Raw genomic sequence first — 24,595 nt, forward strand, 5'->3', positions numbered from 1 at the left:
GTGGGAAGTGAGGAGGCCCAGCACTTTCCAGACGGGCCCAGAACCCATGTAAGGGTGACCCAGCTCCTAACCACAGCTCACCACTCTCAAGCTGCCCCTTCCAGAAGCTTCTCCTCCTTCTGGCCTCCCTTGTTTGAATCTTTACTTAAGTTTCCAGGAGCTTCCCTTCCTACCCTTAGGCATTGATCTTGCTCCAAGTACCATTGTTTTCCCTTTAGGGAAGTATTTCATAACCTCTGGGTTCATTAGAGGGGCTGCAGGGTTTGTAGTATGGTAAGGTGGCTGTAGGCACCCCGAGTCTGGGAGAACAGTTTTAGAGTCAGCAAAGGGTAGATCTGCCATTTCAGCCACGCATAATTTCCTTACTTTCTATTACTTTAAGAGTCCAGGGGGTAAATGTTGGAACACACACACACACACACACACACACACACACACACACACACACAGAACAAATACTTGTTTTCAGAACAATTACATTTTAAACCCATAAAGAGGAGGATAAACATTTCTTGCGTACCCATAATTTGCAAACCCACCTCTATCTTGGTGGAATTCATATTTCTCGCTGACGTGCTTATGGTTTAGCTCTGCCTTTGCTCACCACAGCCTCTCTTCCAACTTTGCAGTTTGCCTTGTGGGAAACAGAGCTCCCATTGGCACGATGGTACTTTAGTGGCCACTTTGTTATGTGCACAAAGGTCCCCGATTTGAAGTAAGTGCTTGTAGAGGCCCACATAATTACTTCTACAAGGGCCATCATCTGTACGAAGATTCTTTTGAAGGATAAGATAGTGGGTTAGATTCAGTCTCCCAGACACAGTGAAAATGACATCATCATTAATAACAACAGCACTTGTTTTTCAGGTACCTTCTATATGCAAGGCTTTATGAAAGTTGATGAAATACGAGATATTGCTCAGGATGCTAGGGCAGCCCCACCTCCATGTGAGGGTCACGTGCAGGTGCAGCTCACTCCCAAGTCCATGTACTTTCTGATTCACTCAGCTGACAATGAATTTCTGAAGCCTTCAGCAAAGCACAATTTGCTATATTAATTTGACACATCAATCTGGTCTGTTGGAGCCGCGCTGGATCTCTGTCACTCCCCACTATAAGTCAGGGACCAGTCACTGTGTGCCACTTTTTTAAAGGGCAGCTGGTATTAGAAAGATGAGTAGAAAAAGTGACAAAAGTTACACACCATTTCTCCTGCTAGAGTTGTCTCTGTAGTACGAACGGACAGAACTCCATCATTAGAAGCAGAGTGCTTCTGTGAAGGATGGAGCTGTGATCTCGGAGCCCTGGAAGTCATCTGCAGAGCTAGCAGCTAGAACACTAATGAGCAAAAATAAGAAGCAGTGACAATTGGGTTCCTCTGCCCCAGCCTGGAAAACAGAAAATTCAGTATGCAAATGACCGTCGGTGGAAATTAGCTGTGATTTTCCCTGCTCTGTGCAAAGAGCTGGCATTTCCTCATTTATCCATTCATCCAACAAATATTTATCGAGCAACTAATATTTCCTGCTTCTATTTTATTCCCAGTAGCTACATAAATGATCAAGACAGAAGAAAAGCCTTGCCCTGCTTCCAGTGTAGAACTGAGAATATGCAAAAAAAAAAAAAAAAACCAAAAACCAAGTAAAATACAGAGCATTTCAGTTGGTTATAGCATAAGTAAGCTTCAAAGGGTACCGACATTTTTAAAGAATCGGGGTTAAATTCCCATCCCTAAACTTTTCTAACTGTGAGACTTCAGGAAGACTTTTAGTCTCTTCAACCCCCAGTTTTCTCATCCACAAAATGAACACTATATTGGACATCCGCAAGGTATTAGGAGGACTGAGATGATGTGTGAATGTTATGAATACAGTAAAGCAGTAGATTAATGTAAATTGCTTCACATATAAGGACTGCTCGTATTTTGAGCCTCTTCTCAAATTTCCACCTTGGTCACTACAAAGATACAAAGAAATATTTGACAAATGATTTGAATTTTAATGATAGATCACATTTGTTTCTAGTTTACATTTTAACAATGCTAGTGCAATTCAGTGTGCTCCAAAACACCTGAGCTATATATACTCCAACGAAGAGGACTTTCGTATAGTACAGCAAAGGCGTCTCTGAAGTTCGAGACAGAAAATAATCAAATAAACAAGTTTTCCCAGCTCAAAAGATGCTTGTGAGGGTGAAAATACAGTGTTGGTTATTTCATGTTGTTTTGTTTTGTTTTTGTTTTGTCCTTTAGACTCTGATGCCTTCTGAAGCAAATGACTTGCTCAACTCCTTGTTGGATGTAGTTTCCAGCCTCAGCTCCTTGCTTGCCAAAGCCCAGCACATCTTTGAGCATCTTCCTGGGTTTCTTCACACATTTAAAATCACTGCCTTGCTAGAAACACTGGACTTTCAACAGGTGTGTGCTTCATCTTTGTCCCTAGGGAAATATTCAAATTTGCCCCTTCTTTGTATTTGCCCCTTTTTTCCTTTATCTTCCCACATCTAAAATTTGCATTAGAGAGCAAAATACCGGAATGGAAGTACCTCTTCATATCTCTGGAAGCAACAGCATAACATAGAATAAGGCCTGGCATCTCTCCAAAAACTGCATGAAACTGACACTGTTGATCCACATTCCGCCAGTGTGGAGATTGGGATAGTACATGCATTATCTATGAAGTAAGAAATTACTAACTCAATTATTGCACAGATGAGATTTCAAGGGCCTGTTTAACTTAATTCAGAGAGCAAATTGCTTTCAAAAACCTTAAAACATTTATTTCCTTATAAATAATTGGTTTACAAATTACAAATCATTTATTGCAAATGCAAACACAAACTTGATTTGGTTTAGTGGCTTAATATTAGGTTTTGCTTGAACTCTCTTTGCCTGGGATGGAACTGACTGGGCACGAATGAGGAGTGTGGAATTTTTAGGGTTGGAGGTGCAGGATGAGGAGCAAGATAACAATGTTCTCAGAGCTGCTATGGAGACATATTGTAAGTCCATCATGTGATAGATAATTTGTATAGCTATAAAATATCTAGATATCTAGGTAGCATAGACACACATTAAGACTAGTAATTAGTCTGAATTAGTGATATTTTACGGATTAATAATTTATTACTGGACAAATAGGCCTTATCTCTGTGTGTGTGTGTGTGTGTGTGTGTGTGTGTATCTGTGTGTGTGTGTGTGTTTAGGTATGACATTTCCCTCTTCTACCAGGTATGTTGGCCAGAAAAACTACTGTAGTGTTTCAAAAGGTATCCCAGGACAGAAAACTCTAAAGCAGACATTCGATTCTTTTGACTTGTTGAATATCTTGTACATTCAGTGGAGGAAGGAACTAGACTTTCAGAAGTGTGTGAAAGAATTGTTTTAAGTCACAATGTAGTTGCAATTTAGTTTTCTTATTTTCTCAGGTTTCACAAAATGTCCAGGCCAGAAGTTCAGCCTTTGGTTCTTTCCAGTCTGTGATAAAGTTGGTTTGCAAGGACCAAGCATCATTCCTTAGCAATTCTAATATGTTCATTAATTTGCCCAGAGTTAACGAACTCTTGGAAGATGACAAAGAAAAATTCAACATCCCTGAAGATTCAAGTAAGATAGGATAGTAGTAATATATATATGTGTTTAGATTCATTTGTATCTTGATAATTGGCCCTACTTTATACTAAGTATTCTGTCTGTGTATAAGGTTGCTATATACATAAATCTTCTGCTTCCACCTCCCCAAATGCTGGCATGGCAGCTGACTTTGAACAGTCCTAGTGCCTTTGAGCACAAACAAATCCTCTCACCTGGGTCACTAAGGAACTGTGTCACCAAGGAAGTGTCTAAAACACCTGAAACCCCAACCCTATTGGTTTCCCAGGCTAACCAGTATTGGTGAGGGTCCAGGCATAAAGACCATGAGCACTGCTTTGGTCCATGCAAATGGCTATATTGTAATAACAAAGAGAACTTGTCTGTGGCCACCTCCAAATTTGCTCTCTGTGAAGCTCAGGTACAAGTGAATATGCACGATAGGTACAAATGAATGCAAATTAATATGTCATTTTTTGGCCCCAATTTAAGTGGAAACGTTTTTATTAGTAAGGCAGAATAAACATGCTGGTGAGGTTTTGGGGTTTAGACAGTTCAGCTCCATCAGTTGTGCATTTTTGGTCATGTTGTTTTATGTGTCTGCATCATGTTGGTTTCATTTATAACATGGAAACAGTAGCACCTAGCTTATAAGCTTGTTGTGAGATGCAATGGAGATGACGAGTATTGGCGCCTTAGCATAAGGGTATAAATGCATCCTAGTGTATTCATTTTCTATGCTGCATGACAATCATTGCACACTTAATGGCGTAAGACAACACACATCTGTCATCTCATAGTCTCTGTAGGTCACATGTCGGGATTTCTGAGTTAAAATTTTTAGTTTTGTACATATCATGACTATGCTTTTTTTCTGCAGTAAAATTGCTCCTGTTCATATTAAGCTTGTAATGTAAACAGTAAGTCATTAAATTTCAGTAAGAACAACTTCTATAATTAATGGTTTAAAATGTATTATGTAGTCATATTCTTAATTTATACCTTAGAGGGAAGTATTTCCATCAATTTTATTGTACTTGTCAAATAATTTTTTTTCCTTTCAAATGGGGAGTTTGGGAAGATGAAAGTAACATTTAAAACAACCACAACAATCATACCTTGAGTATTTATAAATCACAGTATCAAATCTAAGATAATATTTTCATTTTATTCTTATAAAACTAAAATAATATTTTCATTTTAAATGTTCTCTAGATGGGTAAAGAAATAGTTATACTGAAGTATTCCTCGCTAGCTTAAAACCTTGTAAGATTTAGTTCCTACTCATTATGGTGATGAAATATCTACCCTCATCAGGTAACCATTGATTTAGACAATTTAGCTAAGTAAATCTTTAATTGAAATCAACTAGTATCACAAGATTCATGAGAGCCACCAAGAGGGATTCAGTACTTGCCTGAAAATAAGGCAATTTAATATGTCAAAATTAGGAAGTTTGATAGTTCTGCATGGGTTCCTTAAAGACAATTCAGTAGTAACCTGTAAAGCTGACTTCATAAGAAAAGCTCAGTTCTGATCTCAATATTGTGACTGTTGAAATGAGAATTTTCTTGATGAAAAACCAGATTTATTGTTCTAATTGTCGTTTTCATTTTCAAGTGTCCATGTCATTATTTAACACTCTTTTTGATTACTTAGTTTGAAAATGTAAGTCATTCTTTCCTGCCTTTGAAGTCACTTAAGTGAACACAGTATCATGAAGTTTCTTATGCGATGAGAGCTGCTGAAAACTGTAACAGGGGAAAAAATCTTGTTTTACCTCCTGTCTTTATTTGGTGTTGCTATAAAGGAATACCAGATGCTGGGTAATTTGTAAAGAAAAGAGGTTTGTTTGGCTCACAGTTCTGTGGACTATGCAAGAAGCATGGCACCAGTATCTGCTTCTGGTGAGGCCTCAGGCTGTTTCCACTCATGGCAGAAATGGAAGGGGAGCTGCCATGTGCAGAGATCACAGGACAAGAGAGGAAGCAAGAGAAGGGGAGGAGGGAGGTGCCAGGCTGTTTTTGTGTGTGTTTGTTTTTTTAGCAAGCAGCTCTCTTGGGAACTAATAGAGTGAGAACTACACTCATTACTATGACAGTGGCACCAAAACATTCATGAGGGATCTGCCCCCATGATCTAAAGACCTCTTGTTAGGCTCCACCTCCAACGCTGGGGATCAAATTTCAGCTTAAGGTTTGGGAGGTCAGGCATTCAAACTATAGCACCCCCAAAGTTCAGAGTCGTGTCAGAAAAAAATATGTCTATCATTGAAAATGAGGCATCCTGGATATGTGAATGTATTTCCCTATTAACCTAGGCATTGTGTATCATTAGTAATGTATTTTTTCTCTTTCTAATTGCAACAGCACCATTTTGCTTGAAGCTTTATCAGGAAATTCTACAATTGCCAAATGGTGCTTTGGTGTGGACCTTCCTAAAACCCATATTGCATGGAAAAATACTATATACACCAAACACTCCAGAAATTAACAAGGTCATTCAAAAGGTAAGTTAAAATGAATGAGAATCATATAGACCTTCCTAAATCGGGAAGGAATCTTTAAAAATGTCTGACATAATTTTTATGCGCCTTGGATTATGTAAAAGGCTCTTATGTTGGATCTATTTCATTTTAGCCTGAGTGTTTTTCCTGTCGTTGTTGTTAAATCTGGATTTGCTGACTCCTTCCCTTAGAGGACACTTTGGGGGTTGGAGTTGTTATTTAGAATAATTAATGCAGTGAACTTACAGAACTCTAATTTTAAAAGTCAAGGACAATGAGACTGAGAGGAGGACTGTTTGGAGTAATTCCAGGAAAACTTGGAGAACAAATGCTAATCTGTTTTGCCTGGTGCATCCAACAATTAAGAAAGAATCAGACATGGTACATACAAACTGATGTATTAGCAGTTAGTTAGTATTTTGGTTAGTGATGTTTCTGAATTCATTGTGAGGTTTTGCTTCACCCTTTGGAGAATAAGGTGAGATGAAGACACCAAAGCAGGGTTTACCCAAGAGGAAGTTAGACACTAGATGGCTCTGCTTATTTTCCTTTTCTTACATTGTTTAACCTCTCAAATCTGTTTACTGCAGGATTTGTTATTACTAATATTTGCAATTTCTTTTTAAATAATTGTGTTGTATTTTCCTAGAGTCTTTTCTTGCCAGCTGGGCACCTGGAAAGGGGACATTTTACCAAAGACATAGGAATAATTTTGTCTTATTGTCAAACACAGAAGAGAAGATATCTGTACTATTCATGTTAAACTTCCAAGCCTCAAGTAGTATTAATAACCTGGAAACTGATCATATGGCAGGGGATCATATAAGCAGTTAAGTCATTTTTTATCAAACTTGCCTTCACGAGTTTCATGCTCCTGACCCATGGTTGCCGTGTGAGGTCACAGCACTATTTCCTGTAAGTTCCCTTTCCCACTTTGCCACCTACCTCAGGGGCTGCATTTACCTCTGCCTACTCTGAATGGTATTTGAACTTTAAAACATTTATTTAATGTTTTAAATTTTTGTTTTGTTTTGTTTTTTGGAGAGACGGAGTCTGGCTCTGTCACCCAGACTGGAGTGCAGTGGTGCAATCATAGCTCACTGCAAACTTGCACTCCTTGGCTCAAGCAGTTCTCCTGCCTCAGTCTCCCGAAGTGCTGAGATTACAGGTGTGTGCCCCCACGCCCTGCTAACTTTTTAGTTTAGTTTTGTTTTTTTGTAGAGGTGTAGTCTTTCTACTTTCTAAAAAAAAACCTTGGAAGTGTCCTTTTGGAGGGGTATTTGCCTAAAGTCTGTACTTTCACATGGAACGGCATTGATCGCCATATATGCTTGGTGTGAGCTGTTCTGTTGGGCAGGACCTCTGGCCTCACAGCTACCATCCCGGGACTGGAGCCTCTGCACCATTATTCGAATTTCCTTAGTGTAGTAAGTTTTTTTAGGGTTTTGGATATTTAAGGAATTTCACAGAAAATGGCTCCATATCACAGCTCTATTTTAAATTCAAAATTTAAAAATAGGCCATGACTTTAAAAAATGGTATGCTATATTATTATGTTAATATTATTAATATATGAGTACAGCATTGCATATTATGCTGTATTCTGCGGTATAACAATTAGTATGATGATCTCTGCTTTTAAAGAGCTCACCCTATTGTGGGGAAGAGAAGGCAAATAGCTGAAGAAATAATTTAGATATACTATGCTGTAAGGACCATTCAGTGCAGCAGAGGCACAGGCTGGGTGGGGCAGCTGGTCTCCCTGGAAAGAAAGACTGGGCAAAGCCCTTGGAAGGACGGGTTGTATAAGCCCCTGTGAGGTGGAGATGGGAGGACTTTGGGCCTGGACAGAGGTGTGGGGAGGTGCTAAGCCCCACATGTGTGTTCTGAGAAGGATGAGAATTTTTGAAAAATCACCAGACTTCACTGGTTCTTGCTTAGCCCCTTTTAGATCTTACAGGCAGTGTTAAGAGTTGATGTCTTTTTCACTTATTTAAAATGGCTAACAACTTTGTATGCAGGTGTCCTGGTTTTGCACTTATAAAGCTGATTTTACGGCATTGTACCTGGGATGAATTATCCTAACAGTCAGCCACGGCTATTTGGTTTTATGAAAATTGTTTCTAGTCATTACACTCATGGTCTAAAGTCCCGCAGAGCTGGGAGATGCTTGTAGCTTTGCCACTTGGGCTATGTGAAGCAATATTATCTACAGTGTTGGAGTGGCCCATGCTATAAATTATTTAAGACATGGTCTTTTTCTCTCCATTACTTCTTGTTAGGTGGAACCATCTGAAGTTGCCATTTTTGCAGGAAAAAAAATCTATAAAAGTTGGTAATTTCATTTGGTTTGACTTGTAACAGCACAGGTGGCACCCAGAAGCATGATGCTGTAGTAAGAAACGTGTGTGTGTGTTGGAAGGCTGGATTTTGGTCCCCGTTTTCCTAACTCTCTGTGACCTTAGGCTTATTGCATTCTCTTTGAAGGACTCTTCTCTGTCTCTGACATGAAAGACTTGAGTAGATCTGTGATTTTCAGTCATCTGGGCGATGGCTCTTCATGGAGGATGCATCAGAATTACTCAGGGACCATTAGTAAGGCCTTCCCCCTTCTGGGCTCTGATATCCCCCGCCCTGGACACTTGCACCCATCACATCCATCCATACCCTTCCATGGAGCTGTGTGCACCTCCATCTATCAGCCTTAAAGACAGTGGAAGTCAAGCACTTTCATGAACCAGAAAAAAAAATGATGGCCAAAATTTCTAGAGAGTGTTAAAAGATAAACTTAGGGACATTAAAATTTCAGTAAGTTTATTTGAGCATTCGGTTATTCATGAATTAGGCAATGCTAGACAATTCAACCCTCCACTGACCATGTTGGGGCATGGGATATGGGGTAATAGAAGAAGCATATATAAAGTGTTTGCTGCAGCAAGAGGGAGAAAATATATTTGTTAAAGTCAAAAGTCCCTAGTTGGAGGTTAGTTGGAGGTTTCTGATTGGTTAGTTTTAACTTTTGTTTTACTGTTTGCATTGCATTGGGTTTTGGTTTGCTTACATAGGAACTCAAGGTGCTACAGCCGTCTTAGCTTAACAGCCTCTCGATCAACTATTTTAACAGGAGTTAATTTAACTTATACTTCTAAGGGTGTCAGACTCAGTATTTGCAAAGGAATTGATGGTATTTCCATGTTATTGGTCAAGAGATTCCTCCAATGCATTAGTATGCTCTTTTTATTTTGTAGGTCAGAGTTGTGTTTGGTTTTGGCCTAGGCTGATGAAAAATTGAAGAGCGATGTGTAGACACAATGTGAGCTTGAACGGAGCCTATGAAAGAAAAACAGATAAAAGGATATATTGTTTTCCCAAGAATAAGTAGCATGCCTGAAATGATACTTCAGTGAGAATCACGAGGCACATTCTAGGCCCCTGCTGCCCAAAGTAGGTTTAGTTTGGGCTCCTACAGAATGTATAAGCCCATGAAAGCGGACCGTCTTGTTTTCATCTAGCTCTCTCCCTATTGGCCAAGTTATTTGAACTGTCGTGCTCAGTGTCCTCCTTTGTGAAACTGGGCTAAATCATAACTCTCTCTCAGTGCCATTTGGAAGTGTAAAAAATACCAGAAATAATATTCAGAAAATAGTAAACCAATGGGATCTCCTCCCCTAAAAATGTTATTCAAAGAAATGCATTCTGCCATTGTTGCCTCTGGGGAGTGGGGAAGACAGATGTCACTTCAGAAAGAAGAAAGAGATGGTAGAGGCCAGTGGTTCCAACCAGAGTGGGGTCAGAGAAATTTTACCCAACTGGGCACGTGTGACAGTATCTGAAGATATTTTTAGTGTCACACGTAGAAGGCACTGCTGGCATCTGGAGGCTGGAGGCCAGGGATGCTCCTAAACATCCTACAATGCACAGGACAGCCCCCACCCCCAAACAAACAATGATCTGGTTTACAATGTTAGTGGTGCTGAGGTTGAGAAACCCCAGCCAGACGGGAGCAGGTGGGAGTCCCTGGGAAGAGAGGGATGAAAGTAGAGGAAGTTAGTGGTCAGGTGGGCATCCTGGCTTCTCCTCTCCTGGTGACGGTCCCAAAGAGGAGCTGTGGGATGATAGAGGAGCTGCAAGCTGAGGGCGTTGGCCCTACCCATGCGTCTTGGGGGATAGTCCCTGTGTAGGCCGGCCCTGAGCTAGCATGTGCTCCTAGCAGTGTGGCTGAGCAGAGGAAGGATACCTGAGTTAGTGTCTCTGAGCATGGAGTAGAAGGGAGCCAGATTTCCCTGACATCCATGTCCTGAGCCAGCAGGCCTTGGGGACCTGCTATGAACCAGCTGCCATGAGAGCGAGGTGGCCTCACCACCGAGCTGGCCTAGGCCAGGCTGGCAGAGGAGATGGCTAAGACTCAGAAAGCAGGAGCTGAGGTGAGAAGGAAGCAGCAAGGGAGAAGGCAGTGCCAGACCCCGAGGTTCCAGGTAAGATGTGGGCCTTGGCAGCACCACAGATAGGCAGATGAGGCACATGGCTGTGGGAGTCCTGGGCCCTCCACCCCTGACTGTCACCAGGCTACCCCTGGAGAACATCAGCGGGTTTCAGCATTCACCCCAAAGAGCCTGAATCCCTCAGAAGATGCTGTTTGAACAGGGAGCCACTGTCAGCTGTCAGCAGGCGATTTTAAGACTTTGTTCTCTTTTCACCATCCCCAGTGGGTAAAAACTGGATCAGCTACAGGAAATAGAGAATTACATTTTCTTAGGAGCCCCAAGCAGTGGAGTGTTAGATATTTGGCTTTGTGGCATCGTATGTCTGTATGTATAACATCAATCAGGACACAGAGCAGGTCCCATAAAATGGCAGCCCTACCGTGGGCACCTGCCTGATCCTCTGTCTGGAAGCCATCCACAGAGGAGGGACTCTGATAGTTACGTTTGTTTCCAAGTCTTCCCATGCTGCTCAAGACGGCAAAGCTCTTCAGTAACCTTGTGTATCACTGCAGACATGGCAGCAGCCCACACCTATCTGGAATTTAAATGCCACACTTCCTTGAGATCCAGTGTGCCTGAGAGGCATGTCCTCACCTGACCACTGTGTTGGAGAGGTCCTTCCTTCTTTCAGGCTGGCCTCAGCAGGTGGCAGAGATCAGCGAGGGGCCACCAGCAGTGACCCAGGCAGCCAAGCCACATCTCTCCCCAAGCTCTCTCTCCCTGTCCTCTCAATGCCCAGGGCAGCCAGTGCTCCTACCTCAAGTTCCAGCTGTGGGGGGCTCCAGCTGTCTTTCTCTTGCCTTCTTTGTTCCTGGAGCTCATCCTCCAACCTTCTTAAGAAGTATCTTCTCTCTTCAAGCACCCCCTGACAGGCACTGTGTGTTTTTGCTTTGTTTTTACATTAACATAGAGTAAGTTCGGCGGGTTTTTTTTCGGTCAACAGCTCTCACATTTGTCTGGATCAGTACACAGAACAGTTCCATTGCCCGAGCCCACACCAAATCCCTCATTTTGTCCCTTGGTAATCACACTGTCTTCCCACCCTAAACCCATCTGTTCTCTGTCACCATAGGTTTTTCTTTGTGAGAATGCCCTATAATGGAATCATCATCTGTAACTTTGAAAGTGGTCTCTTTTGCTCAGTACGAGGGCTGTGATTCACCCAGGTCATTGTGTGTATCAGCACTTGCCTCCTCTTTATTGCCAAGTGGTATTCTGTGGTGTGGATTCACTGCAGTTTGTTCATCCATTCACCCACTAAAGGGCAGGTGGGTCTTTTTCTAGTCTTTGGCGATTATCAGTGGAGCTATTTTCTTGCTTTTATCACTACTTGAAATTATCTCATTGACTTACGGGTGTACTTGTTTATTGTTTGTCTCCTGCTGTAATACAAGCTTCATGAGGGGTGGGAGCTTGTCTGTCTTCTTGACCACCATCCACAGCACCTAGAAGAATGCTAGGAATACCTTCAGCAGTGGCTACTGAATAAGTTAAAGAACAATAATTATTTGACTCTTGTACCCACTTGAGCCAAAGACATTCTGGTGTTAAATATATAAGGGAGATAGAGTAGACTATATGCTAAGCTCTCTGCCCCCTGTCAGAGCCAGGTCTTAGCTTTGCAGATCTGCAATAGCTTTGTCTGAGTTTAGCAGTAGTGAGTGCCATCAAGAAGATTATCTCCCATGGTCATTAATTTCATTTATGAGCCTGGACCAGGCACCGTATGTAGATTATCTCATGTATGCTTCACAACCACCACTGTAGGTAGGTGCTAATATCCCCATTGTATAGCTAGGAAAACCAAGGTTGAGAGAGGATAAGTTAGCTTGACCAGGGTCACATACACCCTGCAAGTGGCGGAGCTGGAATTCAGGCCCAGCATATTATTTTGAAGTCTTAGATATACTGCCTGTGATATGGTTTGGCTGTACCCCCACCCACATCTCACCTTGAATTGTAATAATCCCCACGTGTCAAGGGCAGGGCCAGGAGGAGATAACTGAATCATTGGGGCAGTTTTCCCCGTACAGTTGTTGTGAGAGTGAATAAGTCTCATGAGATCTGAAGGTTTTATAAATGGGAGTTCCCCTGCACTAGCTGTCTTGCCTGCCACCATGTAAGACATGACTTTGATCATCATTTGCCTTCTGCCATGATTATGAGGCCTCCCTAGCCATGTGGAACTGTGAGTCATCTAAACCTCTTTCTTTTATAAATTACTTAGTCTCAGGTATGTCTTTACTAGCAGCATGAGAACAGACTAATACAGCCTGTATAAGTTTTCTCAGGCTGCTGTAACACAATATCACAGATTGAGTGACTTAAACAACAGAAATTTATTTTCTCAATGTTGTGGAGGCTGAAGGACCATGATCAAGGTGTTGGCAGGGCTGGTTTTTCCTGAGACCTCTGGCTTGCAGACAGCCGTCTTCTCCCTGTGTCCTTGCATGGTTGTCCCTCTGTGTGTGTGCCCTAATCTCCTCTTTTTATAAGGACATCAGTTATATGGATTACAGTCCACTCCAATGATCTCTTTTTAACTTAATTGATTATTTAAATAGGATCTTTAAAGACCTATTTCCAAACAAGGCCACATTCTGGAATACTGAGGGTTGAGACTTCAGCATATGAATTTGGAAAGCACATAATTCAGCCAGCCCACAACAGTGCCTCTTTGGAATGATCTTTTACCATTTGTAAATGGAAATAATTAGAGCTGTCTATGAAACTTGCAAACCCTGTTCTTATGGTTTTGTAGCTGGTTATGGAATCATATTGAAAAATAGTAGCCCAGGGAGGCTAGTATGCTAATTACTACAGGAACATAGGACTGCATACTAAAAAAAAACCAAAAAACAAAAAAACAAAAAAACAAGCAACAAAAAAGTAGGAAGCACTTGGAAACCAGTTGCAGGTCATCTCTCAGCAGCCACCTGTCCTTGGGACCTATATGAATTCTTCACTGAACCTTGAATGTTCACAATGCATGGCATTTGTTCCCTGGGAACGTACCAGGACAGGGTCCAGTCTCACTCATCTGTGTTAACTGCCTAGCACAGTACAATGATGCACAGTGTTTGCTTGTAAATAGCTTGTTAAACTGCATTTATGTATGAAGATTTTTGTTGCAAAGCCATTTGGAGGAGGAGAAGATATGGTTCAAATTGCTTTCTGAATTAAAAATTTTCCCTAAAAGTTGAGCTAAACGTTACTTTCCCCTTCCGTTTGGTCACTGGAGACCTCCTCTGTCAGAGAACCAACAATGCCTTTTTTATTCTGACAATAGTTTGCTCTGAAGTTACTGAAGCAGTAACTTAGACATGCCTATTCTTGGGAGGCCTGCTAATTTGTGCCTGAGCAAATTTTTGCAGACTGAGGATGGCTTGCATCTGGTGGCGGGAAAACTGATCCATAATGGCCAACTTTTAGATTTCCCTGTAGTCTAGGTATGTTCTGTAAATAGGGCTTGGTGCTGGGTACATGAGCCAAGGACGGAGAACCAGGAACCTACTGGTGACTATGACCACCCTGTGGCTATTGTGCAGAACCCTACCTTACATGAGGCATCAAAGCACTGGCATCTCTGCCTTAACCTCCCTCATGCCCTTAGATTAGCTTCTGTGGCTTCTTCATACCTTTGCCAACATCACATCCCAACAGGTTTTTTTTTTTTTTCTTTTTCAAAAAATACAGAGTGTGCTTAAAACTGTCACTTTTGGTACTTTCAGTGATCTTGACATATTTAAGAAATTTGATTACTTTTTCTTTTTGGTCTTTTCATGGCATCTCATTTTTTGCTGTTTCCTGAGTGCAGTGTCCATTTTGTTATTAGCCAATGTATCAGTCAAGGTTCAAGCAGAAAAGAGAAAACTGGTTAAGTTTAATGTGAATAATTATTACTATAAAAAGGCATTGGAGTAACGTCAGATTGGCTATCAATAGTGAAGAGATCTCTAAATAATTCAACAATGGCAGATAAAGGGAATAACTCTTGCCCCTAGAGCTGGAGCAGAGAACCCAAGGAAGAAACAGAACTAGAAGTAGCTTCCCCATCCAGGCTTGATATCCAGACCCTACTGAAGTTAGCACAACCATGGCCCACAGTATGGCAGAGAAAATCACTGAGGTGAGTGGTAATTGCCATGAATCTGCACTCTGGGGTGTCAGGAGAAGTTCTACACTTCTCAACTCTGCAAGGCTGTAGGGCATGCCTGAGGAAGTCATCTAGAGGGACGTGCCAGACCTGCAGAAATCCCTGGGACACCACTCTTTGGGATGCTGTGGATGCTGCCTATGAGAAGGTGCCATGTGCCGCTGGTTGTACACATTGCAGGAGCTGAGGTTCAGAGAAGCTAGATGTGCGGGAATCCGGGAGCTTGCTCCCTGGGAGCCTGTTGGAAGCAGCATGCCGGAATCTGGAAGAGAAAATCCCTCTTCCTCCACTGTCCCTCCAGAGCTCTCTTCTGGCAAAGCTTGACATTGCATCAATTGGCAAGGGAGAATGTCTAAAAGGCCCAACTTTATTATTGCAGAACAGGCAATGAAGGGTGAATTTCAAGTTGTGAGAAGGTAAATTAATAACTGGCCAGCTGTAAATTGGTTTCTTTGTTTTATACTATTGAAGTACAAAGAGTTTCCATAAAGCACGTGAGTTCTTAAATGTAAGTTTTAATTTGTCAAACATATATTGAATAGAGGGAAGAATTACCTGCTCTAATCCTGACACTGCTAAGAACTAATGTTGGTTGGAAACCTCATTTATGCCTTATACCTACAATAGGGGTTGGCAATTGTCATACACCTTTTGCAGGTAAAGAAAGTGAGTCTTAGGGGTAAGTAACCTTATCAAGAGCTGTCAAGAGGAGGCAGAGATGGGATTTGAAACAAAGACTGTTTAACTCTAAGGCCAATGTTTTATTTTTTCTGTCATATTTTACTCTATTCTCCAAGTAGAAATTCACATGTGAGTATATCTATTTCTGCCTCAGAGGAACTGCTTGTGGTATGAAGGAGATGTGGAGTCCCAGTGATAAGGGCATGGGGAAGACTGCTTCCTATGGAAGGAGCTGGCCTCAAGCTGCCAAATTGGAATATCAGGTTATGATGGGCAGAGATTGGCTGTCAGTCTCATCTATCTGGTATAGTGGATTCTGATTGGATCTGGAGCAACAGAGTAGGACAGATAGAGTTTTACATTTGCTCATAGTTCCCGAACTCTAACATCAATAATTTTACTGTTTTAAATGCAGATTGAATCACTCTTTATTGAGCACTTACTTCTGTAAGGTTAGAGGAGCCATCATGTACACTGTGTTAGTCCGTCCTCACACTGTTATGAAGAAATACGGGAAACTGGGTAATTTATAAAGGAAGGAGGTTTAACTGACTCACAGTTTCGCATGGCTTGGGAGGCCTCAGGAAACTTACAATGATAGTGGAAGGCACCTTTTCACAGGGCAGCAGGAGAGAATGAGAACTGAGCAAAGGGGGAAGGCCCTTATAAAACCATCAGATTTCGTGAGAACTTACTCACTATCACAAGAATAGCATGGGGGAACTGCCCCCATGATTCAATTACCTCCTGCCATGTTCCTCTCATGACACATGGGGATTATGGGAAGTACAATTCAAGATGTGATTTGGGTGGGGACACAGCCAAACCATATCAGACACTTTCCCAAGTCCTCCCTCATTTACTTCTGACAAGAATCCCAGGGAGTAGACATTGTTAAATCCATTTTTATAGATTAAAATAGTAAGAATTGGGAACGTTTACATTCCCAAGTTTATTAGATGATAAACAGAAGCTCATGGCTTGAATCCAAATTTGGCAGACTCTGCAGCCAATTTACTTTCATTGGCCATATTTACAGTATTTGTTATAAAATAATAAGGAACCTGTATACTAAAGCTTCCTTCACTATCATCAGTTTGGGATACTGGGTACCTAATTGACCTCATTTTTTAAAATAACTTTGTGTAGCAATGCATGGAATTTCACCCATCCCCAGAATTCTGGCTGCCTTCACCTTTGGGAGGACGAGAATGAAGTCACACAGTTTAAAGATATTTATTTGTTCGTAAGCAGTAGAGATGGGAAACAACTTGGCCATCAATACAGTTTGGTGAATAAGATATAGACTGATCTTCAGGAGAATATCAGGCAAAGTGAAGAATATGCACAGGCTATTGCTAATGTTGTCATTAAATGGACACAAAGCCTGATAACTAACTTCCATAGAAGTAAAAATTCTTGGGTCCACGATACTTATTAAAGATGAAAAATGCCAGTGAAGTGGAATCTGCCTAAGCCTGGAGTCTACATAAACCTATACAGGCTGGAAGTGCACAGGCTCTGCACATATGTGGGGCTACTTACAAGTGCAGAGCAATGGGGAAGGGCACTGGTGGGACCTTTAGGCAGGTCAAGGTCTTTCCCAGGGAGCCCCAGAGAGAGAACAAAATTCATTGCAATCCACTTTCTGACTGTAGGCATCGAATCAGTTATTGGAAAGCAAGTTGTCAGTGGTTCAGTGAGGCTCTTGGATGGGTGAAAGTGGCCAATATGGAACATTTTATCAAAACTCAGCAAAGTTGCTGAGTAGAATTAATTACATTTTACAAGTGGCTTTGTTTGACATAATCTCCTATAAAATAGCAGTTCTCTAAGACTGCAGTATCAGTAGACCTGTGAATGTGCTTTTTCTGTGAGACTAGATAATATCCAAACCCTCAGATAAGCACAGATATTCCTCTTTTACTGACCTTGGATACCTGCGATTTTCCATCATTCCTCTTCCTGTCTGCTTGGAATTGGTGGTCTATTAGATACAATATTAATTAATTTATTAGTGAAATATCACATTAGAACATGAGGAAAAATTATAAATACATAGTTAAAAAAATAATTTAAAAAACCCAAGATGTATTTTAAGCAAATGAAAAGATGCTCAAATTTAAGTAATAGTAAGAGAAATGCAAATCCCCAAAATGAGATATCCACAAATGAGATATCATATAAAAATGGTAAAGGCTCAAAATTTGATATATTTTATTGTTTGGAGGTATTAGGAGAGAGTCACTCCTAATACTTTGCTGTTGGGAGTATATTTTTGTGCTATCTTTGAGGCCATGTTGGGAATATCTATCAATACTACAAAGACAGCTATCAGCACATGCAAAAAAGGATATTTATTGTGCCATTGTTTGTAAGCAGTAGAGATGGGAAACAGAGACTGGACATCAATACAGAATTGATTGAATCAGATACAGGCTGATCTTCAAGAGAATTTCAGGCAAAGTGAAGAAGAACGTGGATAGTATGAGTGAAGAAAAACAGAATACCAACATATGCACCTGTTTTTGAAAACATATAGATAAACTCAGGGGGTCCACACTGAAGAACCAATAATGATGCTTCCTCTGCATTTGAAACCGGGCTTCTAGGGCACAGAGTAGAACCCTTTTGAAGGCTTGGAATTTGGTACAGTGCAAAAAATGTATACAAGATAAAATCCCAGGAAGTCTTTTAAGCTAGTTATTTCATGTTCCATTGAATTTGTGTGCCATATTGAGGACATAGGGCATTGGAAGTGAGTGGGGGACACAGCCAGTCCTAGGGCATTGGAAGTGAGTGGGGGACACAGCCAGTCCTGGTGGACACAGCCATTCCCCTTCGATGCAATAAGAAAAAGGTCTGAATAAGGAGGGAAGAGGGTGATATAACTAAGAAAATAATTGATACAACAAAAAATAATGAATACAACAGAACAAATAAACCCAGAGCTAATATCTTGTGCTATGACCTAGTCACATTTTGATATTTTTCCTCTATTTTAAAAGAAAGAATAACTGCAAGAGAGGAATAAATCATTTTCTACAATTAAAAGTTAGTAGGTGGTGTATAAATGAAACGAAAGCCCAAGACATTTTTCCTAATTAAATAAAATGGAAATAAGACTTTAATCACAGGATATCTGAGAATCCTGACACACTTTTAGTTGGGATTATGAGCTCTGAGCCTCATTAGTTTGCTGTAATCTTCTGAAGGTGATTAATTAAACAATATGATTATGAATTCATAGATTTAAACATGGTAAATGTATTTCAGTCCACTGCAGTCTTTATTTATTTGTTTATTTTTTTTTGATACTCAAATGATCCCATCTGTGATCAGTGAGCACTTATTCATTTAGAATTCCATATTCTTTTAAAAATTAACTTTTTAATTTTGAGGCAGTTGTAGATTTACATGCATTTGTAAGAAACAACAAGGAAAGATTGGTGTACCCTTCACTGGGTTTCCTAATGGTAACATCTCATGAATCCACCTATAATGCAGTATCACAAAGAGGATTCTGCCATTGATACAGTTCACTTGTCTTCTGATTTCCCCAGTTTTACTGTGTGTGCATGTGTGTATTCAGTTTTATGCAGCCTTAGCACCTGTGTAAGTTTGTGTATTCATCACCGGCACTGAAGCAGAACAGTCACATCACAGCATAGTCTCTTGCTTTACCTTTCATAACCACAGCCATTAATTCCTACACCACTCCCCACCAAGTCCCCGATCCCTGCCAGCCACCAATCAGTTCTTCATTTCTATAATTTTGTCATTTCTAGATTGTTGTATACATGGGATTATACAGTATGTATAATTTGGGATTGACTTTTTAAACTTAGCATAATTCCCTGGAGTAGTATCCATGTTGTGCAGATATCAGGAGTTCATTCATTTTTATTGCTGAATAACATTACCTGGTATGCATGGTCCACAGTTTCTTCAGCCATTTACACACTGTGGTACATCTGGATTGTTCCCAGCTTTTGGTTATCGTGTCTTCTGTTTCTCTTTTCTTGCCTTCCTGTGGATTACTTAAACATTTTTGAGCATCCTCACCCTAAGACATGATTTTAGGATACTCATCCTAAAAAATGATTTATTGATACTGTCTTTGAGTGTATCTTTTTGTATGATGTTCTTACAAAGAACATCTGGCTCTAGATATTACAATACAGACATACATACATGGCTTATTACAGTTCATTGGCATTGAGATTTTACCACTTAAAGCCAGGTGTGGAAATCCACTTCGACTTAGGTCCCTTTACCTTCTCTGCTTTTAAATATCATCATCTTGACTACCAGATGGTGTTATGATTTATGTTTTAATCATCAAATATATTTCATAAAACTCATGGAAAACAGTATAGTCTGTTGCATTCACCCACATTTCTGCTCTTTCTGTTGTTTTTTCTTCCTTCTCAATTCTCCAAGATTCCTTTTCATATTTTCATTTTTTAAAGTTTTTCTTCATCTGAGAATGTCTTTATTTTATCTTCATTCCTAAAAGATATTTACATTAGATTCAGAATTCACAATGACAATTCTTTTCTTACATCGTGATAAATGTTAGGCTACTTTCTTCTGGCTCCCAGGTTTTCAGATGAGAGATTTACTAACCTTTGAGTGGGTGTTCCCTCGAGGTAACATGTCATGGTTCTCTGGCTGCTTTAAAGCTTTTATTGTGTTCAGATTTTAGAAGTTTAATTATGGTGTGGTTTAATGTAGATTTCTCTCAGTTTATCGTATTTAGTGTTTGCTTAGCTTCCTGAGTCTGTAGGTTTTTGTATTTCTACAGTTTTAGGAAGTTTTTCAGCCATTATTTCCTCTTGTACTCTTTCAGTTCCACTCAGTTTCTCTTCTCTTTCAGAGTCCAGTGACACCAATATCAAAATTTTTATTATTGTCCTATAGGTAGTTGAGGCTCTGTTCACTTTCCTATCAATCTCCTTACTCCCTGTTGCACAGATTGGGTGCCACACACTGATCAGCTCTCAGGTTCAGTGGTTCTCTCCTCTGCCATCTCCATTCTTCTACTGAGACCATCTAGCGAGTTCTTGTATTTGCGTTATTGCATTGTCCATGTGGTATCCATGTGGTTCTTTTTTATAACTTCTTTTTCTTCATTGAGATTTTCTGCTATTTTGTTTGCTTCAAGACAATTTGCAGTTGCTTGTTGAAGCATTTTTTTATTCATGATGGGTGCTTTAAAATACTAGCCAGGTCACTCCAATATCTGATTTGTCTCAATATTGGCATCAATTGATTGTTTTTCTTAATTCAAGTTGTCTTTTCTTTGGTTATTTTTATAATGGTGTTTTTCAGTTGTATCATGGGTATTTTGAACAATATAATAGGAGACTTTGAGCTCTATGTAAAAATCTTTTATTTTTGTGGGTAGTCATTGTACTTAGGCTTAACACACGGATCTTGGCCCACTTTGTGCGCTGTGGTTCCAATAAGAGTTTAATTTTGGTTTATCTGATGCATCAAGGACTCCCTGATGCTGCTGTATGAAAGGACAGATGAGATTTCTCCAGTCCAACTGCCTCCATGTTGGGGAGATGAGCCTCCAGCAGTTGGAGAAGAAGGGGACTTCTTAGGATCCAAGGTCTTTATTGCTTCAGGAGCCATCCTGCTGTGGGGCAGCCAGTGTTTTCAGGCCAGGTCACTTGTCATTGTGGAATACTCCTTGCCCTGTCTCCTGGGTGTTTGTTGTGGTTCCTCTACCCTCAGGGGAAGAACAACCATTTCCCTGGCTGTTCATTATCAGTGTCATCCCAGCGGATCCCCCCTTTGGTGTTGCAGAGCCAGCTTGGTTTGTTGAAAGGACTCCTGGTCCCTCCAGAGAGGCAGCCCAGTTAGGCTACCTTCTGTTACTAGAATGTTAGAAATGTGAGGTCTTCTGGGTGGGGAATTTAATGTGTGTGTGTGTGTGTGTGTGTGTGTGTGTGTGTGTGTGTATTCTTTATTTGTAGTTTTAAAATATTTTACAGATCTTCTAAATTTCTTGCATTAATAATGTTATTCAACCTTTTTAACTGGTATAGCTGGTGTTTACTGAGTATTTACTATGTACCAGGCCTGGTGCCAAGGTATTGGAATACTAATTTGTCTTAATACTTACAAGAATCTTTATCCCTGTTTTTATTGAAGGCTGAAGCTGAGACTTCAAGGTTTTTCTCTGTTTGCTGTACTGGCTGCTTTTCAGCTCCTGTGCCACTGTGAGGGTCTCCTAGTGACCCTAGGGAGATGTGGTTAGACTCTGAAACCCTCCTTAAACATTGTCCCTTTGGCATTTAGACTGCTTTCAGTATTAAATGTAATAATATTGCAATAGACATCTTCATGGAAATAGCTTTATATTTTATTTAAACTATTTCCTTAGGATAGAGTCCTTTTATCTTGAGAGAGTAAAGCATGTGCATTTTTTATGGATCAGTGACTGTATTTTTCTGATACCAAATTACTTTATAAAAGTCTTATGCCGGTGTCCTCTGCCAGCAGCAATAAATGAAAAAATATACCAATTTTATTATATCCTCAATAGTGTTGGGTACCATAAAACAAGTATTAGTTGAGAATGTATTTTTGAGGAGGAAATGTGGGCAAGCATTGATTAATTAGGTCAACATATATTGGGGACATAGGCTCTACCCAGCAGTGACTCTAACACTGGCGAGACAGCGGTGAACAGGCAAGTAGCCCCTGGATGGACAGAGTCAAGGAGAGAGGTCTCAGAGGACTCACCTGCGATATGAGGGCATTGGAACTTTTCGTTATTGAGGAAGGCATCAACTGGCCTGCAGGCAGATCTTTGCTCTGGTGGCCATGTCACATACCATCCTTGTTGGAAGATTTACCTTAATATAACAGCTGAATAAGAGACATATCCAAATATGCTTGATGTTGCAGGCTAATTCCACCTTTTATATTGTGGACAAGCTAAAAGCTTTATCAGAAACACTGCTGGAAATGTCCAGCCTTTTCCAGAGAAGTGGAGGTCGCCAGATGTTCAACCAGCTGCAGGTGAGTGGTTGGTCTCTGCCACCGAGGGCTAGGGAGCTACTGCTAGGGCATGTCCAAGACATCAGGGCTGCCCTGTAGAAGATTCTACAGAGTCACATCAGGCATGGCGGTTCTAATTGACTCATATAATTGATGTAAAATTAGAGATGTGTGAAAACTTTTTGTGAATTTTCAGTAGTTTACCCATGCAAGATGGTGTAATCGTGAGAATGATTAATAATTTGTTAATGGTAACCAGTTCTTTAAATTCTGTATTAAGCTTAATGTTTTTTAGATTGTTTGCATACTTTTGAATTGTAGGTCTATTCAACAATCAATGATCATTTCCTTATATTCTGTATTGACAACTTAATATTTTAAAAAGGAACAACTTACAGTTTAGAATGGCCTAACTCTATTAGAGCCTGACAATCATTAGTGTAAAACTTTAATTCAGGTAGATCACCTAATAATTTTTTGGGCATTTGTGTAACTTCAACTTACCTTAACTCTGATAGGATGAGAAAATATGCCTGCATTTTAATTCATGTTTAATTTTTCATTAACCACCAGGTAAGTAGTTCAGAGTATGGACTCAGGAGCTAGAATCATTTGAGTTTGATTCCCATTTCAACCCCTGCCACCAGTTGTGTGATCTTGGACTAGTCACTGAAATTCTCTGTGCCTTAGGTTTCTTCCCTGAGAAATGAGGAAGTGATAGTAGTTATGAGGTATAAATGGGTCAGGATACATAGAGCCTTTGGAATAGGTTTTGACACAGAGAAAATGCTACTGGGTGAGTCTGAGTTTTCCAAGAAACAGATGCCAAGACAGGATTACATGTGCAATAATTTTATTTTGGGAAATGGCTGCTGAGCAAAGGAAGAGGAAGCTAGACAGGCTGGAAGCAAGGTTGTCAATGGTGATGCAAGTCTGACCCTGAGGAAAGCAGAGAGGGAGAGGGTCGGGTGGAAGCATCCTGGTGGACCCTGCAATTTAATGGACATCAGATAAGGCTGAGAGGGAGTCACAGAGCTAAAGTCAGTTATCAAGGTAGGGGTCCCATGTCAGTGGAGTCCTGTGGCTTCTGGGAGTGGGCCTGATGTGGTGGTCATTGGTGAGGGACAGCCCATGGGAGACATGGCCTCAGGGCAAAGTGCCATGGATTCAGAGTGCAGCAGTGGGACCTGCCATTTCCGTTTCCTGCAGTTGGAGGTCTGCGATGTTCATTCTCACAGCGACCATGGCCATATGTATTAGCTAGTATTGTAATCTTCTTTAATTTGCTTGTGCATGGATTAATCTGTTAATACAGACATCAGTGAACCTTTGCAGTTAATGGGACAGACAGTATTTTAGACTGGATAAGGTCTCTGCTGCAACTATATATATTGTGTGCAATAACATATCACACAACATCATAAGCGCCAAGTCGAGAGTATACAAAGATCTAGGAGAACATAAAGCAGTGCCTAACTCGGCCTCAAAAATTGGGCAGCTCCTTGTGAAGTCTATGGTGTACCTGAGTACTAAGTGGCCATGTCAGAAATCAAAGTCACATGTCCAACCAATTGAAGAACTTATCTTCCATAGGATAAGATGGTGTAAATTGTTCCTCTATTTCTTAGCTTTGGGATCATGCTCAAGGGAACTTGCAGTGCCTTGGGTTTGTAGTAGTCGATGTCTATGTTCCAGGCCTGGTTCCGCCACTCGATGGAGTGATTAGAGCCTCTGGGTAAAGCCCTAACTTGGCTCTGCTTCCCTGCTCCATCAGTAAAAGACAACAGTAACCTCACGGGGATGTTGTTGAGATTAAAAGACATGATGCATAATAACTGCCCTGCACATCGACTGGCAAATAGCAAATGCCCAGTGAAGGAAGATAAATAAGATTCCAAAAAAGAAAAGCAAACACCAAACTTTCATAATAAAGTCTTGTCATCCTTAGACAAGATTAGTTAAAACCATCACATGTAGGCCGGGCACGGTGGCTCAAGCCTGTAATCCCAGCACTTTGGGAGGCCGAGACAGGTGGATCACGAGGTCAGGAGATCGAGACCATCCTGGCTAACACGGTGAAACCCCGTCTCTACTAAAAAATACAAAAAAACTAGCTGGGTGAGGTGGCGGGTGCCTGTAGTCCCAGCTACACGGGAGGCTGA

At 40.7% G+C, this 24,595-nt stretch overlaps 1 protein-coding gene across 4 annotated transcripts in view; it reads left to right on the forward strand.

Annotated features, from left to right (window-relative positions):
* LOC105492357 (ATP binding cassette subfamily A member 13) overlaps positions 1-24,595 on the forward strand; it is a 454,445-nt gene that overhangs the window by 94,752 nt on the left and 335,098 nt on the right. For all 4 annotated transcript variants that reach the window (XM_011759379.3, XM_024796198.2, XM_024796197.2 and 1 more), the window contains exons 20-23: positions 2,252-2,416; positions 3,427-3,604; positions 5,959-6,098; positions 22,341-22,454. In XM_011759379.3, the coding sequence (XP_011757681.2) occupies positions 2,252-2,416; positions 3,427-3,604; positions 5,959-6,098; positions 22,341-22,454 (597 nt within the window). The remainder of the gene's footprint in view (positions 1-2,251; positions 2,417-3,426; positions 3,605-5,958; positions 6,099-22,340; positions 22,455-24,595) is intronic.

The sequence above is a fragment of the Macaca nemestrina genome, chromosome 4, assembly GCF_043159975.1.
Source record: "Macaca nemestrina isolate mMacNem1 chromosome 4, mMacNem.hap1, whole genome shotgun sequence".
Taxonomy (NCBI): domain Eukaryota; kingdom Metazoa; phylum Chordata; class Mammalia; order Primates; family Cercopithecidae; genus Macaca; species Macaca nemestrina.